Source organism: Primulina eburnea, chromosome 6, assembly GCF_022965805.1.
Source record: "Primulina eburnea isolate SZY01 chromosome 6, ASM2296580v1, whole genome shotgun sequence".
NCBI lineage: Eukaryota > Viridiplantae > Streptophyta > Magnoliopsida > Lamiales > Gesneriaceae > Primulina > Primulina eburnea.
The window spans coordinates 31,221,677-31,248,077 of NC_133106.1; the positions used below are offsets into that span (position 1 = coordinate 31,221,677).

General features: G+C 32.1%; 3 protein-coding genes and 1 long non-coding RNA gene across 9 annotated transcripts; 2 read left to right on the plus strand and 2 right to left on the minus strand.

Annotated features, from left to right (window-relative positions):
* Nucleotides 1-3,430: 3,430 nt before the first annotated feature.
* LOC140833465 (transcription factor HHO2-like) lies at nucleotides 3,431-5,460 on the plus strand. The gene is made up of 5 exons (XM_073197799.1): nucleotides 3,431-3,801; nucleotides 3,949-4,232; nucleotides 4,343-4,682; nucleotides 4,772-4,848; nucleotides 5,116-5,460. Exons 1-5 carry the CDS (start codon nucleotides 3,657-3,659, stop codon nucleotides 5,401-5,403), a joined length of 1,134 nt encoding a protein of 377 aa, XP_073053900.1. The 5' UTR covers nucleotides 3,431-3,656; the 3' UTR covers nucleotides 5,404-5,460.
* Nucleotides 5,461-10,540: 5,080 nt separating this feature from the next.
* LOC140833466 (serine/threonine-protein kinase TIO-like) lies at nucleotides 10,541-12,800 on the minus strand. 5 transcript variants are annotated; one of them, XM_073197804.1, is made up of 8 exons: nucleotides 12,608-12,798; nucleotides 12,268-12,389; nucleotides 12,089-12,163; nucleotides 11,835-11,927; nucleotides 11,650-11,724; nucleotides 11,359-11,451; nucleotides 11,058-11,132; nucleotides 10,541-10,956 (listed from the first exon to the last, which is right to left on the minus strand). In XM_073197804.1, exons 2-8 carry the CDS (start codon nucleotides 12,355-12,357, stop codon nucleotides 10,927-10,929), a joined length of 531 nt encoding a protein of 176 aa, XP_073053905.1. In that variant the 5' UTR covers nucleotides 12,358-12,389; nucleotides 12,608-12,798; the 3' UTR covers nucleotides 10,541-10,926. The 5 variants fall into 5 exon arrangements, with proteins under 5 accessions (XP_073053905.1, XP_073053904.1, XP_073053903.1 ...); XM_073197803.1 differs by having other exon boundaries at nucleotides 10,542-10,956; nucleotides 11,058-11,121; nucleotides 12,268-12,368; nucleotides 12,608-12,800; XM_073197802.1 differs by having other exon boundaries at nucleotides 10,542-10,956; nucleotides 11,058-11,121; nucleotides 12,268-12,382; nucleotides 12,608-12,800.
* Nucleotides 12,801-16,546: 3,746 nt separating this feature from the next.
* LOC140833467 (uncharacterized) lies at nucleotides 16,547-18,053 on the plus strand. Its single transcript, XR_012118488.1, has 2 exons — nucleotides 16,547-16,602; nucleotides 17,787-18,053. It is a non-coding gene; the product is annotated as an uncharacterized lncRNA (long non-coding RNA).
* A 2,216-nt stretch (nucleotides 18,054-20,269) lies between these two features.
* LOC140834241 (GDT1-like protein 4) lies at nucleotides 20,270-24,626 on the minus strand. 2 transcript variants are annotated; one of them, XM_073198989.1, is made up of 12 exons: nucleotides 24,440-24,625; nucleotides 24,294-24,362; nucleotides 23,698-23,757; nucleotides 23,549-23,596; nucleotides 22,360-22,445; nucleotides 22,235-22,271; nucleotides 22,109-22,156; nucleotides 21,433-21,501; nucleotides 21,284-21,328; nucleotides 21,137-21,198; nucleotides 20,642-20,714; nucleotides 20,270-20,550 (listed from the first exon to the last, which is right to left on the minus strand). In XM_073198989.1, the coding sequence occupies exons 1-12, from the start codon at nucleotides 24,458-24,460 to the stop codon at nucleotides 20,476-20,478; spliced, it is 693 nt and encodes a 230-aa protein (XP_073055090.1). In that variant the 5' UTR covers nucleotides 24,461-24,625; the 3' UTR covers nucleotides 20,270-20,475. The 2 variants fall into 2 exon arrangements, with proteins under 2 accessions (XP_073055090.1, XP_073055091.1); XM_073198990.1 differs by lacking the exon at nucleotides 21,137-21,198 and having other exon boundaries at nucleotides 24,440-24,626.
* Nucleotides 24,627-26,401: the final 1,775 nt, after the last annotated feature.

The window sequence follows — 26,401 nt, forward strand, 5'->3', positions numbered from 1 at the left end:
CCATTTATCTGAGTTACATTTTAATAGATTTGCTGTTATTAAACTAACATGAGTGACCACCGTCTGTTCTCATTTGTTGGGAAAATCAATTTCATCTTTGGGATCACTGGATTAATTTGGCATACTTGGATTCGGGGGGGTGTGGGGGTTCAGGAGAAAAAGTGCATAGAATGGTTTATCTAATTTGCATCAATACTCATTTCTCCAAGACTTTTTAAACTAATTTTCCGAAACCACAAAAACTAGTTAAGGTAAAAGTTTGCGGTTATAATTGAAAAGGTCGATTTATATTTGATACAATTACAAACATATGGACTCCAAATTGAAATTTTTAAGTAGCGCTGGACCTTCTATGAGGCCAAGTAGGCCACCGCCTTGGGGTACGGTTATGGAGGTGGGTCAATTTTTTTATTACACATATATATTTGAGTTGGTGGATGAAATAAGAAAAAAATTAGCTAGCCCAATATTTAAAAAAAACTAATTTGAAAATTTAATGTTTATAATTGATCAAACTCCATCTTTTCTTAAAATTCATTTTGAATAATTCATATAATATCAAAAGACTTTTGAGTATTTGCTGAGTTTGGAGAATTTAAAGAGTTGCTTTTTATATAGCTTGATTAAGTATAGCATGAAGTTTCAACAATTTTTGAATATGATATAGTGTTTTGCGAATTCGAACAGTTTATTCTCAAATATTTATATTGCCTACAAAATTTTGATAGTCATATCAGTAAGAGTTCAACAACAGAAAGAAACTTATCAAATTTAAATTAATAAAGAGTTATCTTCGATCAACAACGTGCAAAACATCACGTTGGGTCGGATTAAAGACTGTCATGAAGCATGAACTGTGTAAATAGAGTTTATGGCCCAAAACACAACGGGCCTAAAACCCATCTTTTAACAATTGGACTCGCGCTTTAAAATATCACTCGAGAAGATCCAATTTTAATTTGTAGATTTTTCAAGGTTAAGTCCAAAGTTCTATTCAAATTCAAGAAAACATTATAAAAATTACTCTTTTATTTCGTAAAACACTTAATTTTTATGATACATTAGTTTAGTAACCTCTTTGTTTGACTTTTCAATATTTTTATTGAACATTTTAATTTCACCAACAAAACTTCTTAAAATAGTATAAGAAATTAATTCTAAAATTTAATAAAATAGTATTTGTTTTTATCATTGATTCAAAATATAATAAATAGTAATATGATATAATTAACTTAAATGCTTGTATGACACATATAAAATGAAATATAATCAACTCCTATTAAAAAGAAGTGAAAAAATAAAAAATAATAATTTGAGAATAGATTATTTATCTTTCACATATAAATTATAATAAATTAAGGTTGTATTATGATAAGTTCGAGTTGGAATTCGAGTTCGAGTTCACGAGAATATGTGAAAAAAATTGTATATGGTTTAAAAATTAATATGAAAATAAAAAGGTATCAGGATAGGGAAAACTCGTGAGTGGCTCGAGAAACATGATAGGATGTATCCTCGTCTCCAAGTGGTGACGGGGTGCGTGTGTTACACGGAACTTGGACGAGAGGATTGGTGGATTATTATATTTGAGATTGGCCTTTAGAGTACGCGAAAAGGCGCATCTTTTTTTTAAAAAATGGCTCCAGCGAGGCGAGGGACAGGCCTAATGCTACGCAGTGGTCGTGGAGTGTGTAAATCACGCTCCTTCGAGGAAACCCTTGCCAAGGATATTCCATTTTGGTGTACAAAGATTGAAGAAAAAGCAAGGAATGAAATTGCGTATGTGACCCTTGAATTTATGCCATTTACATTTTAGCTATCTTTTGATTAGGTTCATTCTTAAAAGCACGTCAACCTGCTTCGTAATCTTATTTGTAACAAGATTTCGTGGTTTTGTATTAAGTCTAAATTTATATATTTTAATATTATATCCGTGACACATAATTTAAACCCGATACAATTGTCTTGCCTCTACTTTTGATATAGATCGTATCGTGTGTCAAAATGGTGTATTAAGATTTTCAAGAGAGTTATATATTATCTTATATCCAAGTTTAAAGGAGTCTTTTGTGGTGTTATGTTATGCAATACGTTGTCTCTGCTTGATTTGCGCGGTGAGTTCAAACAAAAAAAAACGTATTCCTATTTAAAGAAGAAGATGAGACCATACACAACTAACTTTGAGCGGGGATGATCAACTTAATACAAAATAATACCTATTACTTATGTAATTAGAGAACCAATAAAACTTCGCTAATGTATATATAAACCAAAGGGGCAAAATGCTCAAAAAGAATGTGCATGGGGGCATAAATAAGGAAGCCAAGGGAGGAGAGGGCATAAATAAAGAGGAGACCATTAATTGATCTTATCTGAAAATTATAAATGTGTCACGTCATTGACAACCCATATATATCTATGTCATATATATATATATATATATATATATATATATATATATATACACACACACACACACACCAGCATCACTCTTGGAATATTGAAAACCCACCCCCACTGCCTAGCCCACCCTGACCTACACCCCCATCCACAATGAAAATTTGATAATCAAAGATTCGTCCTGTACGCGACGCCACGACCTCGATAGTTTCACGCTCCTCTTGTTTTAACTAAGAAATTTATTTATCCATAGAAAATTAGAAATGATGCATTCATTTCTTCTTGCAGCTTCGAAGTTCGATCTTTCCCACATCCTATATACTCACTAGGATTTATATAAACATGGTCCATTTGTTGTATGACTGTTAATCAAAAAGAAATTTTCACCTTGTTAGTTCTAACGTTACAATCAATAATATTTCTAGTAAAATAAAGAGGTTAATTTAGATTTAAAGAAATATTTGAAAGATATATTTGAAATAACTTTATATTTTATGAAAAAAATAACTAATTGAGAGACTAAATTCATTGTAAAACAGATTTAATCAAACAAAGCCAATAAATTTATGAGTAGGTCTTACATATCTATATTTATCATACGAATAGAATTGGATCATACTTAGAGTGAAAGTTTTTTACATACAAAAATATTTTATATGATTCGAACAAATACTACACTGAACATCAATATATACAAGTAAAAATGCACACGTATTATATGTGTTATTATTATTCTTACTTTGATCAAATAATACTAAACAATTAGTACGAAATTATTTTCAATCTAGAAGAGTTGTTTTATTTAAAAGAGAAATTTTGTTTATATTTTTTTCAATGTAAAATATAGAGTTACTTGAAAATGTTTTACTAGAGTAAAAAAATAATTATGTATTTAAATATCTTAGTGTCTTCTAATATAATTACTCTAAATATCTCACACTTGTAAATTTATAATAATAATAATAATAATAATAATAATAATAATATATGCATTACACCACTTTGTGAATCTATATTAGATCCCTTCAATGATTCTAGTATTCTCATCGGGGACACTCGGCCGGGGATGTGAACTAAGCAAATGAATAAATAAATAGAGAATAAGAAACCAAAGGACGCTTTGTCTTTCCTCCATTTAATCCCCTTGTCCCTTTTCACAATCTCGCAAGTTTCTCTTCTCCATCAGCCGAAACTTGCCCAAGTATACAAAAGCCAAAAATCAAGAGTAACAAAATAGGATAAAAGAATAACCCAAAATGCTAATCAGCATCCCTAATCACAGTGATTTTCCTGACAAAATACAGAGATGTCAAGATTATATCCAAGCTTTAGAGGAGGAGCGTCGCAAGATTCAAGTTTTCCAACGTGAACTCCCTCTCTGTCTTGACCTTGTTACACAAGGTATGGGTGCAGATTTAAACGTTAATCGGCCAAAAAATGATTATATTTTTAGAATCTCTTTTGCTGATTTATGCTATTTGCTATGTTATCTTGTTTTGATTGTTTCCTTGTTTAATTTGTGCATGTGGGATTTCGGTAACTTTGCAGCGATTGAGACATGCAAACAGCAGTTATCCGGCACAACAACAGAATATAATTTACGTGGGCAATCAGAGTGTTCGGAGCAGACATCCAGACCCATTTTTGAAGAGTTTATTCCCTTAAAAAGGGCTTCATTTAGTTCTGATGGTGAAGAAGAAGAACCCCAGAAGATAGAAGGCAGTGACGATGTTCAAAATGAGAAGAATGGTAATGAAAAAAATTCCAAGAAATCAGACTGGCTTAGATACGTTCAGCTATGGAATGAAACCCCAGATCCATCTTCCAATGAGGTAAATATACAGAAGATTTTTACATTTTTGGCCATTTAAGGGCTTATTCGTATGTGGGCTTTTGTTAATTTGGATAAAACGATTCGATCTCTTCTGATAACGGGATTCAGGATTCGCCAAGGAAGGTGGCAGCCGTGGAAGTGAACAGAAACAGCTGCAGCAGTGATGAAGGAGGCGGCGCATTTCATCCATTTAAGAAAGACAAAAGCTTAGGCATTAATAACAATACTACAGCTACAACCGATCCGCCCACACAAGGGGGAGAGCCAAAGAGTGGATCAGTACCACCAGCATCCACCAGTTCTACGGTGGACACAGGCGGCGGGAGTGGTGGTGCGAGCAAGAAGGAAGAAAAGGGAGGGGTGTCCCAAAGGAAGTCAAGGAGGTGTTGGTCGCCGGAATTACATAGAAGATTTGAGCAAGCCCTTCAACAACTTGGTGGCTCTCATGGTATATACATGCAATAAATTTAGAATGTTAACATTCACTTTTGCTGATTTCGAATTTTCTTCATTAATGAAATTGTTAATATTGTGCAGTTGCGACACCGAAACAAATTCGGGAGATGATGAAGGTTGATGGTCTCACGAATGATGAGGTTAAAAGCCATTTACAGGTTTGTTTTTCATACTTCATGAAATCATAAATCTGAATTTTACAATATTCTTGCTTTGCTACAATGACATTGGAATGTTTTCCATTTTAATCGAGGATTGTAATTGTTTTGATGAGGAACAGAATCAAGAAATATGTGGTGGCTAAACGATTCCAAGAGACAAAAATTAGATTTTTAAAAAATTACATGTTCAAATAATTTATTTATTTATTTATTTTTAAATTTGAATGAGCTGCATGTTAAAACATATCATCACATATACTACAGAAATATCGCTTGCACGTGAGAAGACCAGGGCCTACTATTCAAAACAACCACCACACACAAGCGCCTCAATTCGTGGTCGTCGGAGGGATATGGGTGCCACCAGAATATGCTGCTGCAGTTGCTACAGCCTCCACGTCCGGGGACGCAACCGCGATAAATGGAATATATGCCCCAATCGCTGCGGTGCCGCAGCCTTTCCAAGGAACATCGACCCATTCCCCTAAACAAATGAAGGTGGAGCAGTACAAGTACCCCATTCCCCGGCCACCCTCCTCTACGTTTGTGTAAATCGACTCTCTTTAAACAAACTTTGGATAAGAGAATATAGAGAAAAAAGAAAAGGCGATTTTGTTGGTGGTTATTCATATTTCTTCTTTAATCTTATCTTATAATTTGAAGCTGGATTTGATAGTGACAGTCAATTGTTTCATTTAAATAATTGTGTTATAAAGTGTTCTTTTTAATCTATTTTTTGTCTTTGTTTATAACTTCTCCCTTTTAGGCCCGTTGGTTGAGGGATATAAGTTTATATGTAACTACTTATCCTCGTTTGTACATTTAACTCACCTTATCCTCTATGATGTAGGTTATATAGTAGGTTAAATATACCTCCTCACTCCTAGATATTTTCTTAATCACCTATTTTTTTATAACCTTCTCCTAATTCAAACTCACCATTCCCGCCTAAATTCAAACTCACCACCACTTCCCGCCGCCGCCCGCCGCCGCAACGACCGCCGCCCGCCGAGCACCGGCCGACCGCCGGCGCCGGCCGAAATTTCCGGCCGCAGCCCCCCGCCGGCCGTTTCCGGCGGACCATTTTCGGCCGGCCGCCGCCGCGAAGGAGAAGGGCAATTTCGTCTTTTCATCAAAAAATTCAAAATTATCCTACACTTAAAAATCTTATCAAACATAATATTATTTTACCCCATATTAATCCATCCTACCACAATCATTTTCTTTATCATTTACATACTAATCATTAGTTTATCCTATCCTTCCAACCTCAAACATAATATTATTTTACCCCATATTAATCCATCCTACCACAATCATTTTCTTTATCATTTACATACTAATCATTAGTTTATCCTATCCTTCCAACCAAACGTAGCCTTAAAGTTTAATAATCAAGGTCACATTTCAAGAACACTAAAAAAATATTTCATGGTTTCAACTTGTATTCCTTCTAAGGAAGTTTCATGGTTATACGAAGAATGTAAGAATATTTAACTATTAATTAATTAACAAACCGAGGGATGAACCTCTTTCTTTTTAGTTGTCTACATTCATTAAATTGAATGAATCGAGACCTAGGCCATCTTGAAAAAATAGTTGGTTTGAAAATTAATTGTATTTAAATTTTATATCAATCATTAATCACTAACAAAATTAGTTTTCAAAGTTATCTATGCATTTTCAGAGAAAATACGATTTTGTTTAGCCACACGAAAATTGTCTAGCCAACCTACAAGAGATGCGCCTTGAAAGATATTATGGCCTAATTTAACTATTTTTAAAAGTATATTTGTAGCATCGATTGTTTATTATTTTACCAAAGTTCATAATTAGAAGTTTACAATTATTGATGAAAATATCTTGACGGCACAACAATTCAAACAATCTTACGTTTCGATTGTTCTCATAGAAAATGCAATTATTATGACAACGATACAACTCAATTTTTTTTACTATATGTCATGAGCAGCATGACGACTCAATTGTTCTCATAACAAAAAACAGTTATTGCTCTACAATCGGTATTAATGCAATAACTAAGTAACTTTCATACTTTTATTATTTTTATTATTAAGAAAATTGGCATGACATCGAAGATATCATTGCTTTAAGAACTCATTTTGAATGACAATCAATTTTGCAATTTCGTGATGGAATTTAAAATTCAAAAATCTATAGTTATTTATTCAAATAAAGTGCAATTGATTTAAACAATAATTTGAACTCTGACAACCTCAAATCATCCATTCAAACACACCGTGTAAGTATAATTTTACTTGGATAAAAACTTGTGTGAGACAGTTTCACGGGTCGTATTTTATGAGACATATATTTTATTTGGGTCATCTATAAAAAATATTATTTTTTATGCTAAAAATATTATTTTTTATTGTGAATATCGACCTGTCTCACAAATAAAGATTCATTTGACCTTCTCACAAGAGACCTACTCTTTTACTTATTATAAGAAAACATGCTCAAACTTCCATGATCACATGCATAAATTTATCCATTACCATAGTGAAACCAACACACTCAATCAAAATACCCAAACTTAACTTAACCTACAAGTTGTTAATCAAACAAATTAATTAAGGATAATTACTTAAAGATTTTAAAATAATTCGAACAGTTTAATTATTCTATATCCAAAATCCTTATTAACCAATGCGCAAAACCCTTGTAAAAATTCATAATATTCTTCTTTTATCAATATTATTCTTCAAAGCAAAGCGATACAAGACATGGAGAAATTGGCGGATACCAAAATTAAGGACAAAAAGGAACGATATTAGTTGGATTTTATAATGTCAACAAAGAAGAAAAAGACGAACTTTGTTTTATTACATTTGCGGAGGAATCAATGGTCCCATCAAAGAATATTCTCGTGGCAATATGAGAAGGATAGCGATACCATATTGTATTAATTAAGATTAATAATTATTAATGGGATTAATAGTTTTTAATTACTTGATTGGTGAAGGATATCCTCTTTTTATTCAGCTTAGGATGAATATCACACACACCCAGTGCATGTGGACAAGCCATGCGGTGGTATATGAATAATATTATATTTTATAATAAAACTTTAAATTATATTATAATTATAAAAATAAAATAAAAAATACATGGGGGGAATGGGTGTGGGGTCGGTCTAAAAATGGCTCTTCGAACACAATTAAGGCCAAATGTCTCTTGCAGTCACCTAAGCCTGTCTGAGGATACGAAGCCATTTTATGTCATTTTTCGTGCAAAATCGACCAAACTTTATATAATGTATACGGGATCATGCTTTATCTCTTGGAGTCAACATTTAATATCATAATACCCATATATTATATATTTTTGATAAATAGGAGGTAGGTGGACTAAATTTTATTAAGTTTTGGACAGCTTATAATACGGATATTTAGTAGATATATATTCTCCTAGTATATAAATATATATAATGTTTATCTCAACAATTCTTGTGAAATGGTCATACGAGTCAGTTTTGTGATACATATATCTTTTTTGGGTCACACATACAAAAGTATTAATTTTATGTGAAAAATATTACGTATTATTATAAATATGAACAAAATTAATTTGTCTCAGAAAAAAATATATGAGATCGTCTCTTATTAGTCAAATGTTCAAAAATGTTCACGGTAGATCTAGTAGATGTTTAAAATTGATTAAATAATTTATTAATATTTCGTACGAATACACCATTGGAAATTGACATTATGCATATGTATGTAATGTGACGAGATGAATATCTCTACATAGTCTTCTTTGACAGAATTTACACAATGGCACAAAAGTCGTGGTAGTTGAAATTTATTTATTTATTTAACATTCATGGAAGATATATTTGGGGAGTAAAAAAAAATTAAATTGAAAATAATCGATTTTTTTAGAAAAAGATACTTAAAACGGGTGAGTTTAATTCAATATATGAATGGTTGAAATGCGCAGAGAAGTTTCTTTACAACTTTATCCGTTTTGCGGTACATCTTTCGCTTACAACAATATTAGGGGAAAATGGTAGCTTAATTTACTTAGGAAGCTGAGATCTTTGTGATTTTAGTTTTATGATTTTTTAATTTTTGATTTTCATATTTTTTTGGATCTTTTGAATGCACTTTCAGACAGTATATATTTTGGCGGCTTCAAGTTGTAAAAAATAAGGACATTGGTATTTCACGTTCGTTGTATCACAAAATACCGTATATATAGATCACAAAATACCGTATATATAGATTTGATATACGTATATAGATTTGATGGTATATCGTAAAAAATTTCGGTAGACGTTAAAAAAATTCGATATTTCGATATATAAAAAAATTCACATATTTTAAAATTTATAATATAATGTCATTTTCAATATCGTTATGACATTAAAAAAAGTTCGATATTTCTACGACATTAAAATAATTTCAGTATTTCGATATGAATAACACCAATTTTTTAAATTTCGATATAGACGATATTATACTTATACCATATCGAAATTACGATATATCGAATTTTTTGGTAATTTGCCTAATGATTTTGCAATTTTTTATAACAGAAAATTAAATAAATGTACATTCTCCATTTGACAATATAATACAACTTCAAACTCGTACCTAAAATCCACATTTCTTCAATATTATTTCAATTAGAAATTAAAAATTATTTAGGGATATTTTTGTATATCTATAACTTATACTAAAAACAGCGGCAATGTGCCCCTAACTCAAATTCGTACCTTATTCTAGAGACACACTGACTATATCATACACAGATCTAATTTAGTTGATGGGATAAGAATTTGACTCGATCGTCTATTATAAGAGATAATGTGTGAGTATGTATGTGTGTATACATGTTTTTATTTTTGTATGTTGTCTATGTACTAAAAAAAATCGACTCACATCCAGTCGTACGCTTCAATAACATGAGCTTGACTCCGATATATATCGGGAAAAATTTGAACTTGTTCGCGTACTATTTGAAGGGTAGAATCTAGAATTTCAAAAAAAAATTATATTTTGCGGAAGATTGGCATAGATCGAATCGTATAAAACAACATTTTCCACCAAAATATTGAACGATCAATACCTATATTAATTTAATAAATAATCAACAAGAGATAGAATATACCTTTGTTGAAAGAGATTGGAATACTATGAGTTAAGACGCCGTAATTCTTCCACGCCTACTCTCTCGAACCAACGAACTGACGTGTGGGCGTCACCAAAATATTGCTCTTCTTTTTTTCTGTTTCTCGCTTTCTGTATCTTACGTACACTGATATATCTCTCTATTTATAAAACTCAACCATTGAGAAAAATAAAAACAAAAATATTATTATGTACATTATCTCTCAATTTGTTAAGATATCTCATCCCAAAATCATATCTTCTATATATGAAGATGCCGAAAAAGAGGAGTTGGAAGCAGCCGTTCAAGTTTTAGAATATAGGATTTTTTATGTAAGTTTATGAGGTTTTCTTAGCATAAATTGTAAAATATTCTTCACTATCTTAAAGAAGAACAATTTGATGTCTTGAGTTTTATCAATTCTTAAACTGTTAAAATGTTTATTTGTAACATTTGTATCTAGTTTTGCAGCTTGTTTTTGTCATCACCAAAAAAAAAAATTGTCAGAATATATATCACCCTAACCTTTGCTATTAAACTATTTAGCTTGATCTCTTAATCTCTTTAACCGTGATATTAAACTATTGCTTGTATTGAATATATATACTTTATCACTGGTCTAGCTGAACCGTTTCCGTATTTATTTATTTTTTAGTAGTCTAGCAAAGTCTAGTCATTCAAAAAATAACTTTAACATCTTAAAAATTGTTAAAGTCTAGCAAAAATTTAAAAATGTTTATCCGACTCCCTCTAAACACATTTTCGATCCTAACATACAACTAAATAACAGAATTTTTTTTCTTCGTAACTTTAAAAGGAGAAACAGCTAACAAGTCATTGTTTCTTCTTAATGCACAAAAAATTTAAGAAGGAAGCTTGCATACAAAATAACACCAAGGGACCACAGATCGGCGGTGTGGTTATATGGCTGTTCTCGTACTAATTCTGGGGCCATGTACAATGGAGTTCCTGATTTTAAAACATGTAGAAACAAAAGTCAGAAGCCATTAGACATGGCAGTCAATAAAATCACAGAAACAGCATAGGCAACGCTATTGATTCATCCTTACCTTTGATAGACCGCAAGACAACCGTGTTTGCAGACATTGCTCGTGCAAAACCAAAATCACAAAGCTAATAGACAACTTGACGAAACAAAAGAAAAGGAAATAAGACATGCAGCTGATATAATCATTAAACAATAGGACAAAACAGTTCCCATTCATGGTGATCAAGAACACATGAATGTCAACCCTGGGTCAATGCAAGACTGTAAAAATTATAAAGTGCTACATGAAAATATGCCTCATAATATCAACTTTGGAACAACAAAACAGCAAAGAAAGAAAAAGGGAAACATTTAATACAAACCTTTACAATCGATCCAGCACCTATGAGTATGTTTTGTGGCTTCATATCACGATGAATGATACGATTCGAGTGGAGATAATGCACTGCTCTCACCTAAACATAGACCAGTAAAATGATATACCAAAAGGAGAATTTTGTATCCAAGAGTGACTAAACCACGTGGACACCATTTCAGTACCAATAACAGAAAGGACAAAACCATCATACTCCCTACAGATTTAAAATCTTATTACCAACAGTTGTACAGAATGAGTCAGATGCATAAAGCAATAGCTCAAAGAAACTGAGTACCAGCTGTTTAGCAATTGCTTGAACTTGTTCTTCAGGAAGGCACTTGTCATCCTCGAGAATTTCAAAAAGCTCACCCTGCAATAAAATACATTATTCACGTAACATTCATTTTCCCTTACGGTGCACAGGATTGTAGCAAAAAAATTGATCGAATGGAGATAATTTGAAAACGAAGTGGTATTTACTTGTGCGAATTCAGTGACAACACAAAACTCTTGCGGGCTCTCGAATGAGTCCAGCATTGCTACAATATTTTCATGCTTCAACTTTCTAAGAATCTGAAGAGCTCCAAACCAGCTAAAGTTAGCACATGGCCACGTGCAAAACCTTAAAATCTTACATAAATACCAAAATGCAAACATAAAATTACACGCGCTTAGTCTACTAACAGAAGGCAATCAACAATAGAAAAAAGAATAAGAATAAACATGATAGATACCTCAATTTCCTGTCTTAAATTCAAAATGTCCTTCTCTGTTTTTCCATGTTTAGGGATAAATTTCATAGCAACCGTCTGTCAATTTTTTGGCATAAACCAGAGTAAGAAGTAAGAACGGATAAATAGATTTACAGCGGTGTAATAATTATATAAATATAAAACAAAAAAGTAGATAATACCTGGCCAGTGAACTTCCGCCTTCCTTTGTAAACTTTACCAAACGAGCCCTCTCCCGCAAGCTCTATTACATGATAATTCTCGACACCCATTTATGCTGATTCTGACAACAATATACTACAATCTAAAAATTACCACGCATCAGGAAGTAAGACCAAGAGCCTTAACCCAGATTACATCAATGATTGAGTCATTTCAATCAACTTAAGATAAAATCACTCGATAATCAAGTATCGGTTAAACTAATCCATCAACAGGTCATCATCTTCCTGCATAGCGATTGGAAGCATTAAATTCGAGGAAATTAAAAGAACACAAAGCACAAAAGACATCTGTTTTCACCTGGAAAATTCACTATGACTGTGAAGTAGATTGTTGAAATCGAATCTGAACTTCAAGTTTTCCCGAGTGTGAGAGAAAAGACGGGAAGGGGGAAAGTCTTTACATTTGGAAAAATGGAGGGTCTGCGATATGTTCGTTTACTTATTTTTTTATTTCAATTCAAATATTTCAAATGAAGGCAAACCCGCTGCGTGACGTTGTACGACGTCACTTCGCCCCCTATGATAAAAATATTTCAAGGCATAAAATAAGATTATTTTCATAAATAATTTACTTTTCGTTACTGTCATAAATTTTCAATATATAGTGAATAAATCTCTAAACCAATAAATAAATTGAAAATCGGTGCTAGTAAAGTAACCGCACTTTACAAATATTGTGCATCATGCTTTCTCGAGAAACTGTTGGTAGCGATAATCGAACTCATAACTATTGATCAAACGTTCACTTACTATGTGAACTCAAACACATCAGGAGGGACTGCCGTAATACTATTTGGTCTATAAGATTATGTTTGGTGCACGGTGGTTATCTCGTTTCATATTTTCCCTCCATTTATTCATTTTGAGCTGTTTTTTCTTCTTTTTCCTTCATTTAGTTTGGTTAAAAATAGATTTTCAATTCATTTATACCTTTGTACAAATGTGTGCTAATGAAAAAAAATTCATTATTAAAAACATAATTTTTAAAGACGTGTCCAGAGTCCAGACTCATTTCGATTTTACTACTAATAATATTTCTAAATTGGATTAATTGGTTTTCGTTGATGTTTGTTATAGATTGGATGGGGAAATGTTTCAATTCATTTATACCTTATTACGATTTAAGTTAATCGAACAATATCCAGAACTTGGGCGATTGTTATCCCTACATCTAAACACTCCATTTCCTAATTGAAACGGGTCTTGACAAATATTTAAGAAATTCTGTTTTTTCATAATGAAAAAAATAAAATTTAATCCACCCCATTTTTGTAAAGTTCTAGCAGAAATCGAAAATTTATTTTTCACCATAATCGGTGGAAGAAAAATAAGAAGAAAACAACAAAAAATAATAGATAGAGGATAAGGAATAAAGGAGATAATGAAAATCATTGCAATAATAAGAGTAAGTCTCTTGTGAGACGGTCTCACGGATCTTTATCTGTGAGACGAATCAATCATACGGATATTCACAATAAAAAGTAATACTCTTAGCATAAAAGGTAATAATTTTTCATGGATGATCCAAATAAGAGATTCGTCTCATAAAATATGACTCATGAGACCGTTCCACATAAGTTTTTGCCCAATAATAAATAGGGAGCTAAAACAAAAATTATGTGTGTCATGGAGTTGAAACACAATTTCTCTGATATAGATAATGAGGAGAAACTTAAGTTTATTACCGAGGGTTTATTGATAATTTAGCCATAGATAAACTAATAAGGTTGACATGTTTCATTGTTTCTATAAGAATTATTCTGATCTTTATTATTAAAATAAATCTTATGAAATTAATTTTTATGATCAAACTAAAATCTTTTGTTTAAATGTAGTGATTGAGACATGTTTTTATCAGTCTTCTAAAGAAGTTGCCTAAGACAATTTAGATGACCGTTCATTGTCCTAATTTTCAGAAAAGCTCTCTCTATTGGTGTTGTTACATTATCAATGTTTTTTTTAAAGAATATTTGACATATTTGCCTATTAATTTGTATCAGATGCAGATAAGAAATGTGTCACATATTTTGAGTTTGAATTCGACACAGGTGAATTATTGAAAAACATGGAGACGAAAAAAGAAGAATTAGGTATTGGGAAAAAAATCATTGACATTAGGCGGTGAATGAGCGACCGCCTACCGTTTTTTAAAACAATGGTTTTTATACATATACACTACATTCAGAAATGGCTTTTTTTTTAGATATTTTAAGCTTCTAAAATGCTCTACCCACATTAATGCATGTCCTGAATCCCGATGCATATCACGAGTTCACAAAAACGTTTGTCGTTTTATCAAAAGTTATAGTTAGTGGTGACAATACAACTTTAATTTTTAAATCATATATCAACTCAAACTTGATGCGTCTCAAATGTTGTACACAACATGAGCAATTATTGTACCCCATATATTTCTTTCAATAATTTCAGCAATTGTAATTCATCCGTGAAAGTCGAACATGTGTCATTGGCTTTATATCAATTGTAGGATATCGGTATATATCAGTGTTCCAAAAAACTCGCTTAAGCTTGAAGCTCGATAAAAACGTCCCGCTTCGGAGAAAAGCGATAAACTGTAAAGGTCGCGCCCAGTAGTTAAGGCTAAATTTCGCCATCCAATGGACCATGGACTAGACGGCCACTGCCTGAGAATACCTGCCTCTGCTCTCGTTCGGGGGCTCCGATCTTTTCTTATCTTAAGAAGAAAGAAAAGGCGAATTAAGAATAATTAAGACATTTAATTAAGTGTGTTTAAGCATAATTAATCACATCTATTTATTTTTAATTTTTTTATTTTTAAGTTATGTCTTTTTATTTTAAAATAATAAATTCTGTTTATAATTTAGATGTTTATTTTTTTAATTTTAATTATGATTAAGTATCTGATAATGATTTGACAACTTTTAGTATTTTTAATGTGGACTAGTTGTAAAAACAAATAAGATTGTAATTTTGAGATTTTTATGCTTTTAAAAATATGAGAATTAATGCATCAGACTTAAATTTATCATATTTATTGGTTTGAGATATTTACAATTACGCTAAAGATAAAAAAACGTTTTTTCACGCTTAAGCATGTGTTAATCTCGCTTAAACTTGAAAAGCTTGGAGCTCGATATCTACGTTTCGAAGCGCTTCACAGGTGACCATATCTACGTTTCGAGCTCGATAAATATGATATCTACGTTTCGAAGCGTTTTTTCCCAAAATAATCATTGTTTTTCTTTTTCTAAAACAATGTAATTAGCATCACGGTGACCATATATATATTTTAATGAATGGGAATGCTTCATGATTTGGTGGTCAGTTCATGAAATTTACCTGTTTTTGTTCTAGAATTAAATTTACATTGTTCGAAGGCCATATTAACTAAGACATAAAACACATTTATATACAATAATAAATAAATTACCCTCAAAGGTGTTCGACTTTGTGGAGTTATTAAGTCTATTGCACGTGTTCAAGTTTGTGGTGTTATCGAGTCTGTTAAACAAAGTTTGGTTATTGCGGTTTACATAACTAGTTTGATTAATTTAAAGGCAACTGCGTTAGCTTAGGGGTTTATGTATATACATACACCTGATTTTTATAATTTTTTGAAATCGGATTAGAATTTCTTGTATTTTCAAGTTTTTATCGAAAAATTCATAAAACACTGATGTACTACTTATCAATACTTGATGAATAGTGCTAAATGTGCAATAAATACATCGTACATCGTTATTTACAATAATTATATCGTTAGATTTTGTTTCTACACATAATATTTTGTATTGAATTTATCATGAGATTTTGATAAATGAAATTTTTGTACAAATCTCGTTATATCTAAGCATGACTCATGCTTAATACCTTGGTGATTAGTATACACTTTAATATATTTATATCTGTCAAATTTTGTTAAATTTATAACTCAAGAACAAATAACGAGTATAAGTGTTAAAATTGGAAATTGGACCTAACTCTACCTCAAAAGCTAGCTCAAAAGGGCAGGATTGTCCAAGCCCATATATACAACTCACAGGTTATTTATCCAACCGATATGAGACAATTAACACATCCCTCTCACGCCCAGGAATGAACATCTGGAGCATGGAGTTTACGGGCAGAACGGGTGGCCTAATTAAAGGCAGTCCAACACATAACGGTGGAACTCGGGTTCTCATACCATGTTGAAACCAGAAATTGCGAGAGGAAAAGAAGAAGAAGCCATCAATGCGAAAAAAAATCAGAACGCTATGGCTAAAGTTGAAGAAATCACAGAGATTCAGCCGTTCTTGGATAATCAATTGGGTAAGTTACATTAGAAGTTAATAACACTTCTTCTTAAGTGTAATAATTGTCTTTACTATGAGAGCAATCAAAACAAAGCATTTGAACTGTCGTACGGTTTAAAAGGTTTGAGTTGCACAATTATCATCAGCTGTACCTTTTTATAAAACGACGAACGGTCATCCTACACACCTTCCTCCTGTGAGGCCCAGGGCCGAAGAGGACGGGGGGAGATCGCCGGTGCCATGAGGTGGCACGGACAATGAGCGACTCCTGGCAGGCTTCTAGGTGGAAGAAACATGAATGAACCGTTCTTACACCGGAAGGAGAGGGATTCCGAGACTGTTCAATGTAATGGACTGTACAGTTGAAGAGAGCTTACAAGATCTGATTGGTACTACTCATATCACGAATGTGCATCTTCTTTTGGTAGCTCATCACATAAGAACTCTAAAGTTAAGCGTCCTTGACTTGGGGCAATTTTGGGATGGGTGAACTCCCGAGAAGTTTCCCAGAGTGCGTGTGAGTGAGGACATATGCACTCTGGAAAGACCCGTCTTGATACAGTGAGGACAGTCATCAAATCTGGGGCGTTACAAATGGTATCAGAGCCTACCTCTCCGAGTACGGTGTGGTTCGGGGACGAATCAAGCGGAAGCTAGTGGGCATGTGAGGCCCGGGGCCGAAGAGGGTGGGGGGTGATCGCCGGTGCCATGAGGTGGCACGGACAATGAGCGGCTCTTGGCATGCTTCTAGGTGGAGGGAACATGAATGAACCGTTCTTACACCGGAAGGAGAGGGATTCCGAGACTGTTCAATGTAATGGACTGTATAGTTGAAGAGGGCTTAAAAGATTTGATTGATACTACTCATATCACGAAGGTGTATCTTCTTTTCGGTAGCTCATCACATAAGAACTCTAAAGTTAAGCGTGCTTGACTTGAGGTAATTTTGGGATGAGTGACGTCCTGGGAAGTTTCCCAGGGTGCGTGTGAGTGAGGACATAAGCACGCTAGAAAGACCCGTCTTGATACAGTGAGGACAGTTATCGAATCTGGGGCGTTACAACTCCTTTGCATAAATATGACGTCATGTTGGACACCCTCTGAATTATTATGTAAATTACTTTCCACCCCCATAAAATTTTAACCCGTTTGCCTTTTTCTCTTACTTTTTTTTTTTAATATCGAATAATTTTGATTCAGGCGAGCATAGTTGTGGGAGTGTTCATCATGCTGGCATCAACCATCGGTGGCCTGAGAAATATTATTACTGATGCCTCAACTTATGAATTCTATTCGTAGATTGAGTGTGGTGATTTTATGTCTTCATTCCCCTGAAACTCTGTAGTGTAAACAATTAATCCAATATATTTCATAATTATAGATATATCCTGCATATGTTCGATGGAGTCCATATTACTTTAGTCTGAATTTATTCTTTCTTCATAAAAACAAAAGCCGTGTGTTGAAGCATATTTTCAAGAAAAAATAGTGTATTTAGATATCTAAATAAATTAATTGTTATAAGGATTTTATTTTAATTGTTATCTAACATGCACGTTCATATGAACACCGATGAAGTGACATTCATCTATTAGATGTACGATTTTTTAATGTTTCATTATATCCAATAGGTAAAAACCACTTCAACGGTCCTCATTTAAGTGCACACGGTGAATATACATCTTATAAAATATATAAACAAAGTTTTGCCATATTTGGAAAGTTCGCGACAAAAAATTATTATAAAAAAAATGTTTGTTAGTATTAATATATTCACATACCACATTAAATATTTGAAAACAAACAAGAAATAAATATGTAACTAAATGCGATGTCTTTTATATTTTTAAATTTTAATTGACTTTGATGTCTCTTGAACATATAAATTAATTTAAATGTCTACATTAGTTTTTTATTTAATTTTGAGTTTTGTATTACTTTTATATATTTAGTTATCAATACTCTCGATGTTTTAAATAAAATATAATTTTTTATACCATATTACATTTTTCATATTTTTAAAAAAGTTTCATCATGAATTTTAATATATTGATTGTCCGTAAATTGATATTAAAATTACTATAATTATAATTTCAATATAAATATTTTTTAACATATTCTAAAAATTAATTAAAATTTTTTATTCAAAATTTATTGATCTAATAAATGACAGAATGTTGATTTTTTGAAAATTTTTTATATATTGTTTAAAATTTTGATAGACAAAATAATATCTAAATTTTTAGATATATTTTTCTATTTTTTATAAGTAACAGTTTTATATAAAAAAAATCAATTAACGACAGAAGATTAATATCCTCATCAAAAGTTATCTCAAATGATATAAATGTTTTTTTATATAACAATTTCTTATAATAATATTTAAATTTTAAATATATTTATTATATTACATCAATAATTTTAATAAAATTTCAAACACATATTTATTAATTTTAATAATAATTATATAAAATCACAATTTATGTTTCGCACGGATAAAATACTAGTTTTGTTGTTAATACTTGAATATAAGGCCAAAAAAGGCGTATTTCAATCATTGGTTTAACTTTTCTTATATGGAGAAGCATTTGTTATACCTACACAATTTTATGTCAAATGATAGAAAAATCTGTGTACCAGAATAAAGTAAATATCATGTAAAACGATTTCAGGGATCTATATTCATGTTACGAGTTGACTTGATTTTTATACTTACAAAAAAAATTGAAATTTTTGACTTAAAAATAATATTTTTTCATGAACTGGATCGACTTATAAATTCGTCCAACAAAACTGACACATGAGACTATAACATAATAGTTTTTGTGAACAGAATATGATCCACCAAAAAACCCATTAGACAAAGGAAAAGCCTCAGTGAGATGAAATTGTCCAGATTGCTGATGTTAATTAGGTATGAAATGTTACACGAGATAAAGCAGAAAATGCCACGGATGAATGACAATAGAAACATACATATGGCCAGAACTCAGAGTAAAAAATATTTTGATAAATAAAATATTAATAAATTGATAACGACTTAATTGATACATAATCTAATTTAAAAGCCAATTTTTCCTCTACTCTAAATTTCTATCAAGTCCAACGTTGTCATTAAATTCAATTAGATACAATTTTAATTTTTTTAATTAATTAAATTTATATTACAGTAAATATATTAAATTTTTTATGTTATTATATAAATAAAAAATATCATTATTTTATTCTATATTTATAAATACAAATATACGAGCATATAATTTATTTGTTGATATATATTTGTATGAATTAATAATTCTAATATTTTAATCCAAAGATTACGAGTCTTAATTATCATAATATAATTTTTTAAACATAAATATACTATTTTTCAAACAAATTAATCAATAAAATAAATTAAATAATCTTGAAAATAAAAATATACATTTAATTGAATTTATTAAAAATGATTGGGCAATGCAAGTTAAAGATAAAGTAAACTTTTTAGTTATATCATAATTCCTGTATCAATGATAATAGTCCGTGTACCAAAATACTTCTTACTCCCAAACCTAATTGCACCTTTTAGGACATGAAGTAAAATCAGATAGTAAGGATAATTAGGACACAATCATGTAAGGGGGAATGATAGATGCCTCACATTAAATCATCCAAGTTAAAAGCATGAAAATAGTAGCCAAACAAGATTAAATCACTCAAACAGGAGTGAATTGCCTTTGATAAGGAGCGTCATTTCTAAGTATATTATAGTTAGAAGTTCAAATCATGGATTTCTATATGACAATAAGTTACCTTCAGTTTCTGTCTGTGAATAAACAAAAAGGTGTAAGGAAGTTCAGTAGAACAGCTTCACTTGATAAAAGAAGTGGTATCGGCCTTTGTTTTGAAGTCACGATGAATCAACAGTCGAAAGAAAAGATTGGATTCCAAAAACGATGAAAAGAACTCCACCAGAGAGTGCGATCTACAGTCAATATATAGTTTTGAAGTAAATGCAACCAGGAGTGTCTTCTTATATATAGGAGCAAATGTACTATAATTGTCAATAAACTTACTATTTTCTCGGATATTTGAGTAGCCAGACTCTTCCCTCCGAAGACTGCAGCAGTGGTACACAAAGCTTGTCCTCTGACATGATATGAACGAAATCAAGCATGATTTACTATACAAAGCAAGTTAATTTTACCATCTTACTACCAGCAAGAGAGCAAAAATAAAATAAAATAAATATAATGGTAGGATGGTTATTTGAGTAGGCCATACGTGATTAAAGTACTTTTCCCAATCAGTTATACAGAGGAACGTTATTTTTGTCACAAGTAAACTTGAGCACAAGAAAACTTTAAAAAGGTATCAATTTGTAACATATGAGGACACTAGACTAAAATTGTTAGTAATAATGACAAACGTGAACAAAGATTGTACGAAGAATGGAGGTGAATGTAGCAATTAGTCAAGTTTATGCTCGAGTTCACAAATGTTACTAAATCGCGTAGCATGAATTATATATGCCATTTAGTCCCTAAGAGATCCACATGATTCGAACTTACAGGATTCCACCTAGAACAACACCTAATGGATTCTCATCTGCAGCCAAACCTATAGTAGCAAGCTGGAAAATGGTTGTGGTTGACGTTAAACAAACATCCTTACCATGCAAAGTAACCAAAAAAGTATCCTCTTAGATATGGACATACCTGACTCTTATCACCCCATTCCCCAAAGAAAGTAATGGAAAATGCCTGTATCAAAAGAAATCAAATTATTTAATTATTAATATGTTGGTTTTTACATTCCATTAATATATTGGTTTTTACATTCCATTATAAAAAAATTAGTAAAGAACCTTCAGCAAGATAGGCGACAAAAATTGAGTAAGAAAAGGTCGGTTCTGCTTCTTCAGATCATCAGCATCCTGGAACAGAATACAAGAAAGATATCCTGGAATTAATCCATGATCAAATATTAAATGGCAGACCCCACGACATCAAAGAAAATGTCAGATCTCAATTCAATCAGATGAGAACCTTAATTACTAAATAAGGAATCTGGTCGACCAAATATAACTTGTATCCTCATCACTAGATAACATAATTGAGATTTTATACCAGTTTTTGCAGCAATCATTTCCACTAACACAATAAGTTCCAATTTGGTGAAGCATGTGACAAGAATTGACTATACAAGTTCTGCCACTGAATACTCTAAATCCTAAAACAAGTCATGAGTCTTATTGTATGATTTTGCTGCATAATGTGTTTCTAGAGTATTGGTGAGTTTCCAATGTATTGGTCGAATATAATATTAGAATAATACAATCTATTTTTGAATATTTAGTTTGGGGCACTTGTATTTCAAACAAATCGAAATTATAGGGCGATTAACCACCACTTACACAACCAGGTCTACCAAGTGAACTGCAGTTATAAGCCAATCTCACCAGGAAAGATGATCTTTAGCATTAAAATATAACTACTATACAATAATTTATGGAAGTTGAAGCAGAAAGTTTATTGACTTACCTTATCGTGCTCTTTGGTTGCTCCACCATTGATTTTAAAATTAGCATTCTAGCCATGCCATTGAGGTAAAATGAGTGAGCTTCAAATATAATTTCAACAATGCGACAAAACAAGAAACAACCTAACCAGTTCTTTTTCAACTTCATCAAATTCCTCAGTCTCCCTGTGAATGGGGAAAACATCGAACAATATCAAATTTCTACCACGCAGCAGGGCAGTAAAACAAGAATAAATGGATAACAAGTAAGTACCCTTCATTGAATGCATCCCATAAAGACCACAAGCCAAACCCCAAAAACAACAATGTCGTGATGTGATGAGTCCATTTGCGTGAGATCTGCATAGATAAGAGTATAAAGCATCTGTATGTTTATCATATAATCATGTTAACCAAAAATAAAAATACCATAATGAATAGTCAACAGTCCCCAAAAGGAGAGATCAATTCTCCCTTGGTGTCGGACGCATGCCATGATTATCAAGCCAGCATGCACACTAAAAGAAAAATAATTATGACATTAAAGACGAAATCTCCAACCCTCAAATAAAAATCCATGAATGTGCCGAGTCGAGTGATGCCTAACACAGGAACATAGAGTGGATAGAATCAAAGAATCAACCAACCCATAAAAGCACCCATTGTCTTATTTTCAAACATACTGATACATAACCAGTTGCTCTGTTTGTGATCCTCCATGGAACAGAACTTAAAAGATTAAAGTTTTAAGGGTCAAGCACTCACTTAACATACCAGAACCAATATTTTCTATGGGGGGTCCTTCATGCCCACAAAAGGGGAAACCCAGTTGTGTGAATAACCACGTGCTCTTGGTATGTTTTAATATAATGTCAATTTGATGAAAATCCTCGGGCCACAATACCATGTACTGTCACTTAGAATAATTACTTGCCTAATAGTAAGTCTATAACCGATATAGTACATATAAGGATAAATCGTTTTGACGAAGGGCATGTTTTTTATGCAAACGTAAGCTAAAAAGGTAAATATCAGCATGCTTTGTTGTAATCTTAGTTGTACTTCTGTTCATTAAAGGACATGATACTAAACTCAGGATAGAAGTTAAATCCTATATTCTAGAATCAGATGTGATGTTCTTAAAACAATTATGCAACTTCAATATAGCTTTAATGTTTTTTTATTAGGAAACATTTCCTCCATATTTATTCGAATAAATTTTCACATTATATAAAGATGATATTGTGTTATAAACAAGGCCCAAGGGTAATAAGAATTTTAGCCCTTTGGTCGTTTTCCCGTAGATGTAGGCATTCGAGACCGAATCTCACACAACATATGGTCTATTGTGGTCTCTCTTTATGACATTTATACAACTATTCTGCATCCAACCACCTAAAATTAGAATTTAACGTTGCAATTTCTCTTAATAAGAAGGTAAAATGGAATTTCAAAATGCATACCAGATTTGGAGCAGCCCAGCCAACAACAGCTGATAAAACCGTCATGACCTAGAAATCAACAAATATTCCATGTCACTTGAGGGACTTGAAAAATGGACAAGCACAAAAGTAAGGAGTTTTCAGTCTAGGAGAAGTATACAAAATCGTACAATCAAAGCTCCAAGGCATCCAGACAACACAAGTCTTCTGGGGTGACGCATCGCCAAGATCTGAAACAAGTATGCTATCGTCAAGATTTCTAAAACTGAAGGTTAATGCAAAAACTAAGGCAGTTTTCATTAAACTAGGGTACACTTTCTTCAAAGGAGGACAAACTTTATAGTTTCTATTCCAACGGGTCATTTCCTTCTATTCCAGATAGAAAACAACTTAAAAATCACCATTGCATTTATGATTTATCCAAAGCCAGTCCAATTCATTACTAATTTGTAGTCTGTAAAATTAGAAAGAAAAGGGCAGACTCCACGAATACACAAAAAATTCTTTCACGGAAATTAATCCCAAACACCTCTGCTTCCAGCTGCCACCCGGCACCAACATGTAAGCTAATGACATATAATTCACACAAAAAAAAAACATAACAATTATAATGTAGTCGACATCAACTCTTATTTCAACATTGAAATTTGGATATCAATATCCAAAATACTTGAAAATCAAATTCTCCAAAAACAACCAATCATAAAAAAATAAAAATCACTCCAATAAAATTGTGTAATAGAAACTAGGGAAAAAAACATCTTACAGCAGCTGCGAAAAATGTCTTGTCCCCGATCTCAGATAACACGGTCATCGCCAACGACTTCGTAAATCCCTGAAACAAAAAAAAAAAGAAAAATTATTACTTGGTCCACGAAAACGTCGGAACCAAAGACAAGAGCCGAGCGTTACTTGAACAATAGAGGAACCCATTTCGAGCGAAACCCGAAATGCAAAAGATTTCTGGAGAAATCAGTGATAGTTCTATACGTGTACATATTGGTAGGTAAGGTAAGGGGAGCTAGTTAGGTGAACGAGTGTTGAGATCCGAGTTCACTCAGTGGGGAACGCGATTCTGTAGACTCGGTCTTCATTATAAACCGGGCGAGTCTATGCTACACAGAAAGATCTAATCTCGGTTTTATTCTGTATAAAATTATTAATCGATCATTTCATTTAAAAAAAATATACAATGAGATTATCTGAGATACAAACACACTAGAATAAAATTTTCGAAACTTTGGTCGGTGCCAGTCGAACAGTACCAACCGCCCTCTCCCAGAAGTGGGAACCCGGACCAGGCATTAGTTCACGGGCCAAATAACCGGATCAATGGTCCACGTTTGGAACAGAACAGAACTCGACTTGTTGGTAACCACTAAGCAGGGTGTGCAACTACTAGGGGTGGGTGTTATCGGTTACCCAAACCGATCGGGACAGATAGTTTTTTTTTTAACAAAATAACTTGTTGGGTTTATTAATTGACAAAAACTTTTATGTGAGACGGTCTCACGGGTCGTATTCGTGAGACGAGTATCTTATTTGGGTCATCCATTAAAAAGTATTACTTTTTATGATAAGAGTATTATTTTTTTATTGTGAATATGGGTAGAGTTGACTCGTCTCACATATTAAGATCCGTAAGACGGTCTCACTTGATACTCACATTTGTTAATTTTGGGTTGATGTCAGCTTTTTTGTATCCTAGAAAGTTTTTAAATTTAGTTCCAGCTTATTAATGATTAAATATCATTTCTTTAATTTTTTTATAAAAAGATATGATACCCAATCAAGTATTGACCACATTACTTTTAATCACATACTTATTTGTTGATTTGGAGTTTTGTCTAAAATTTCCAGCACAGGACGATTTTCGGGTAGCTGAAAGCCGGGTGGTGAATTTTGCTGCGTCAGGTTCGGGTAGTATAAATGCTGCCCAATTTTCGGACACTGGCAGTTTGTTCGATTCGATTTTGATAAATTTCAGTTCTTTTTTTTTTTGGTTTTCAATTTTCCAAATGCCTAATTTGAAAACCAAACTATTTTATTTTGATTCGATTTGGTCTTTTTGTATTATGATTTTATATGTTTTCAATAATAAATGGAACAATAAATTTATTTGTATATTTTACTAATCAACAACTAGCAGTGATAATAACTCTCGTTAGGAGAGGGTCTAAACCGGTTTACGAGACATGTTTAAACTTGATCGATGGGTCTAGAAGCGAGTCCGAGATAGGTAATATATATATATATATATATATATATATATATATTATATATACTAGCTACTTTGCACACGCGGTGCGTGTGTGTAATTTTTTTATAATTATCGAGAGACTAAAGTGAAAATTTGATAAATTATCGAGGAAATAAAGTGTTATTTGAATTGTTGTAATTAAAAAAATAAAAAAAATATTTTTTGAAATTAAAAATAAATTAAAACCAAAGTGTAATATTGATAGCACATAAGGACAAAATGGGAAAATCCAAAAACAGACCAAGACACTATTTTGTCTCTGAGATTCTTAATAATAGTAATATATATATATATATATATATATATATATATATATATGTATATATAGTAGATCTTTTATGAGACAATATCACAAAGTAACAAAAAAGATGGTGTAGAGTAGAAAAAAGATGCTTTAATTCAAAGACAAACATGAAGTCTAAATAAGTATTTCACAAGCAATAAGATAACACAAGAGACACAAGTAGCAGAACAAGTGAATCATAATGACATTGATGATAAATCGAAAGATTAGGAACATGGTGAATTGAATGAACATCACAAAGAAGACCCAAAACATATACTTTAATATTCATGTCAGATATTATTATATTTATTTCGATGAAAAAATACAT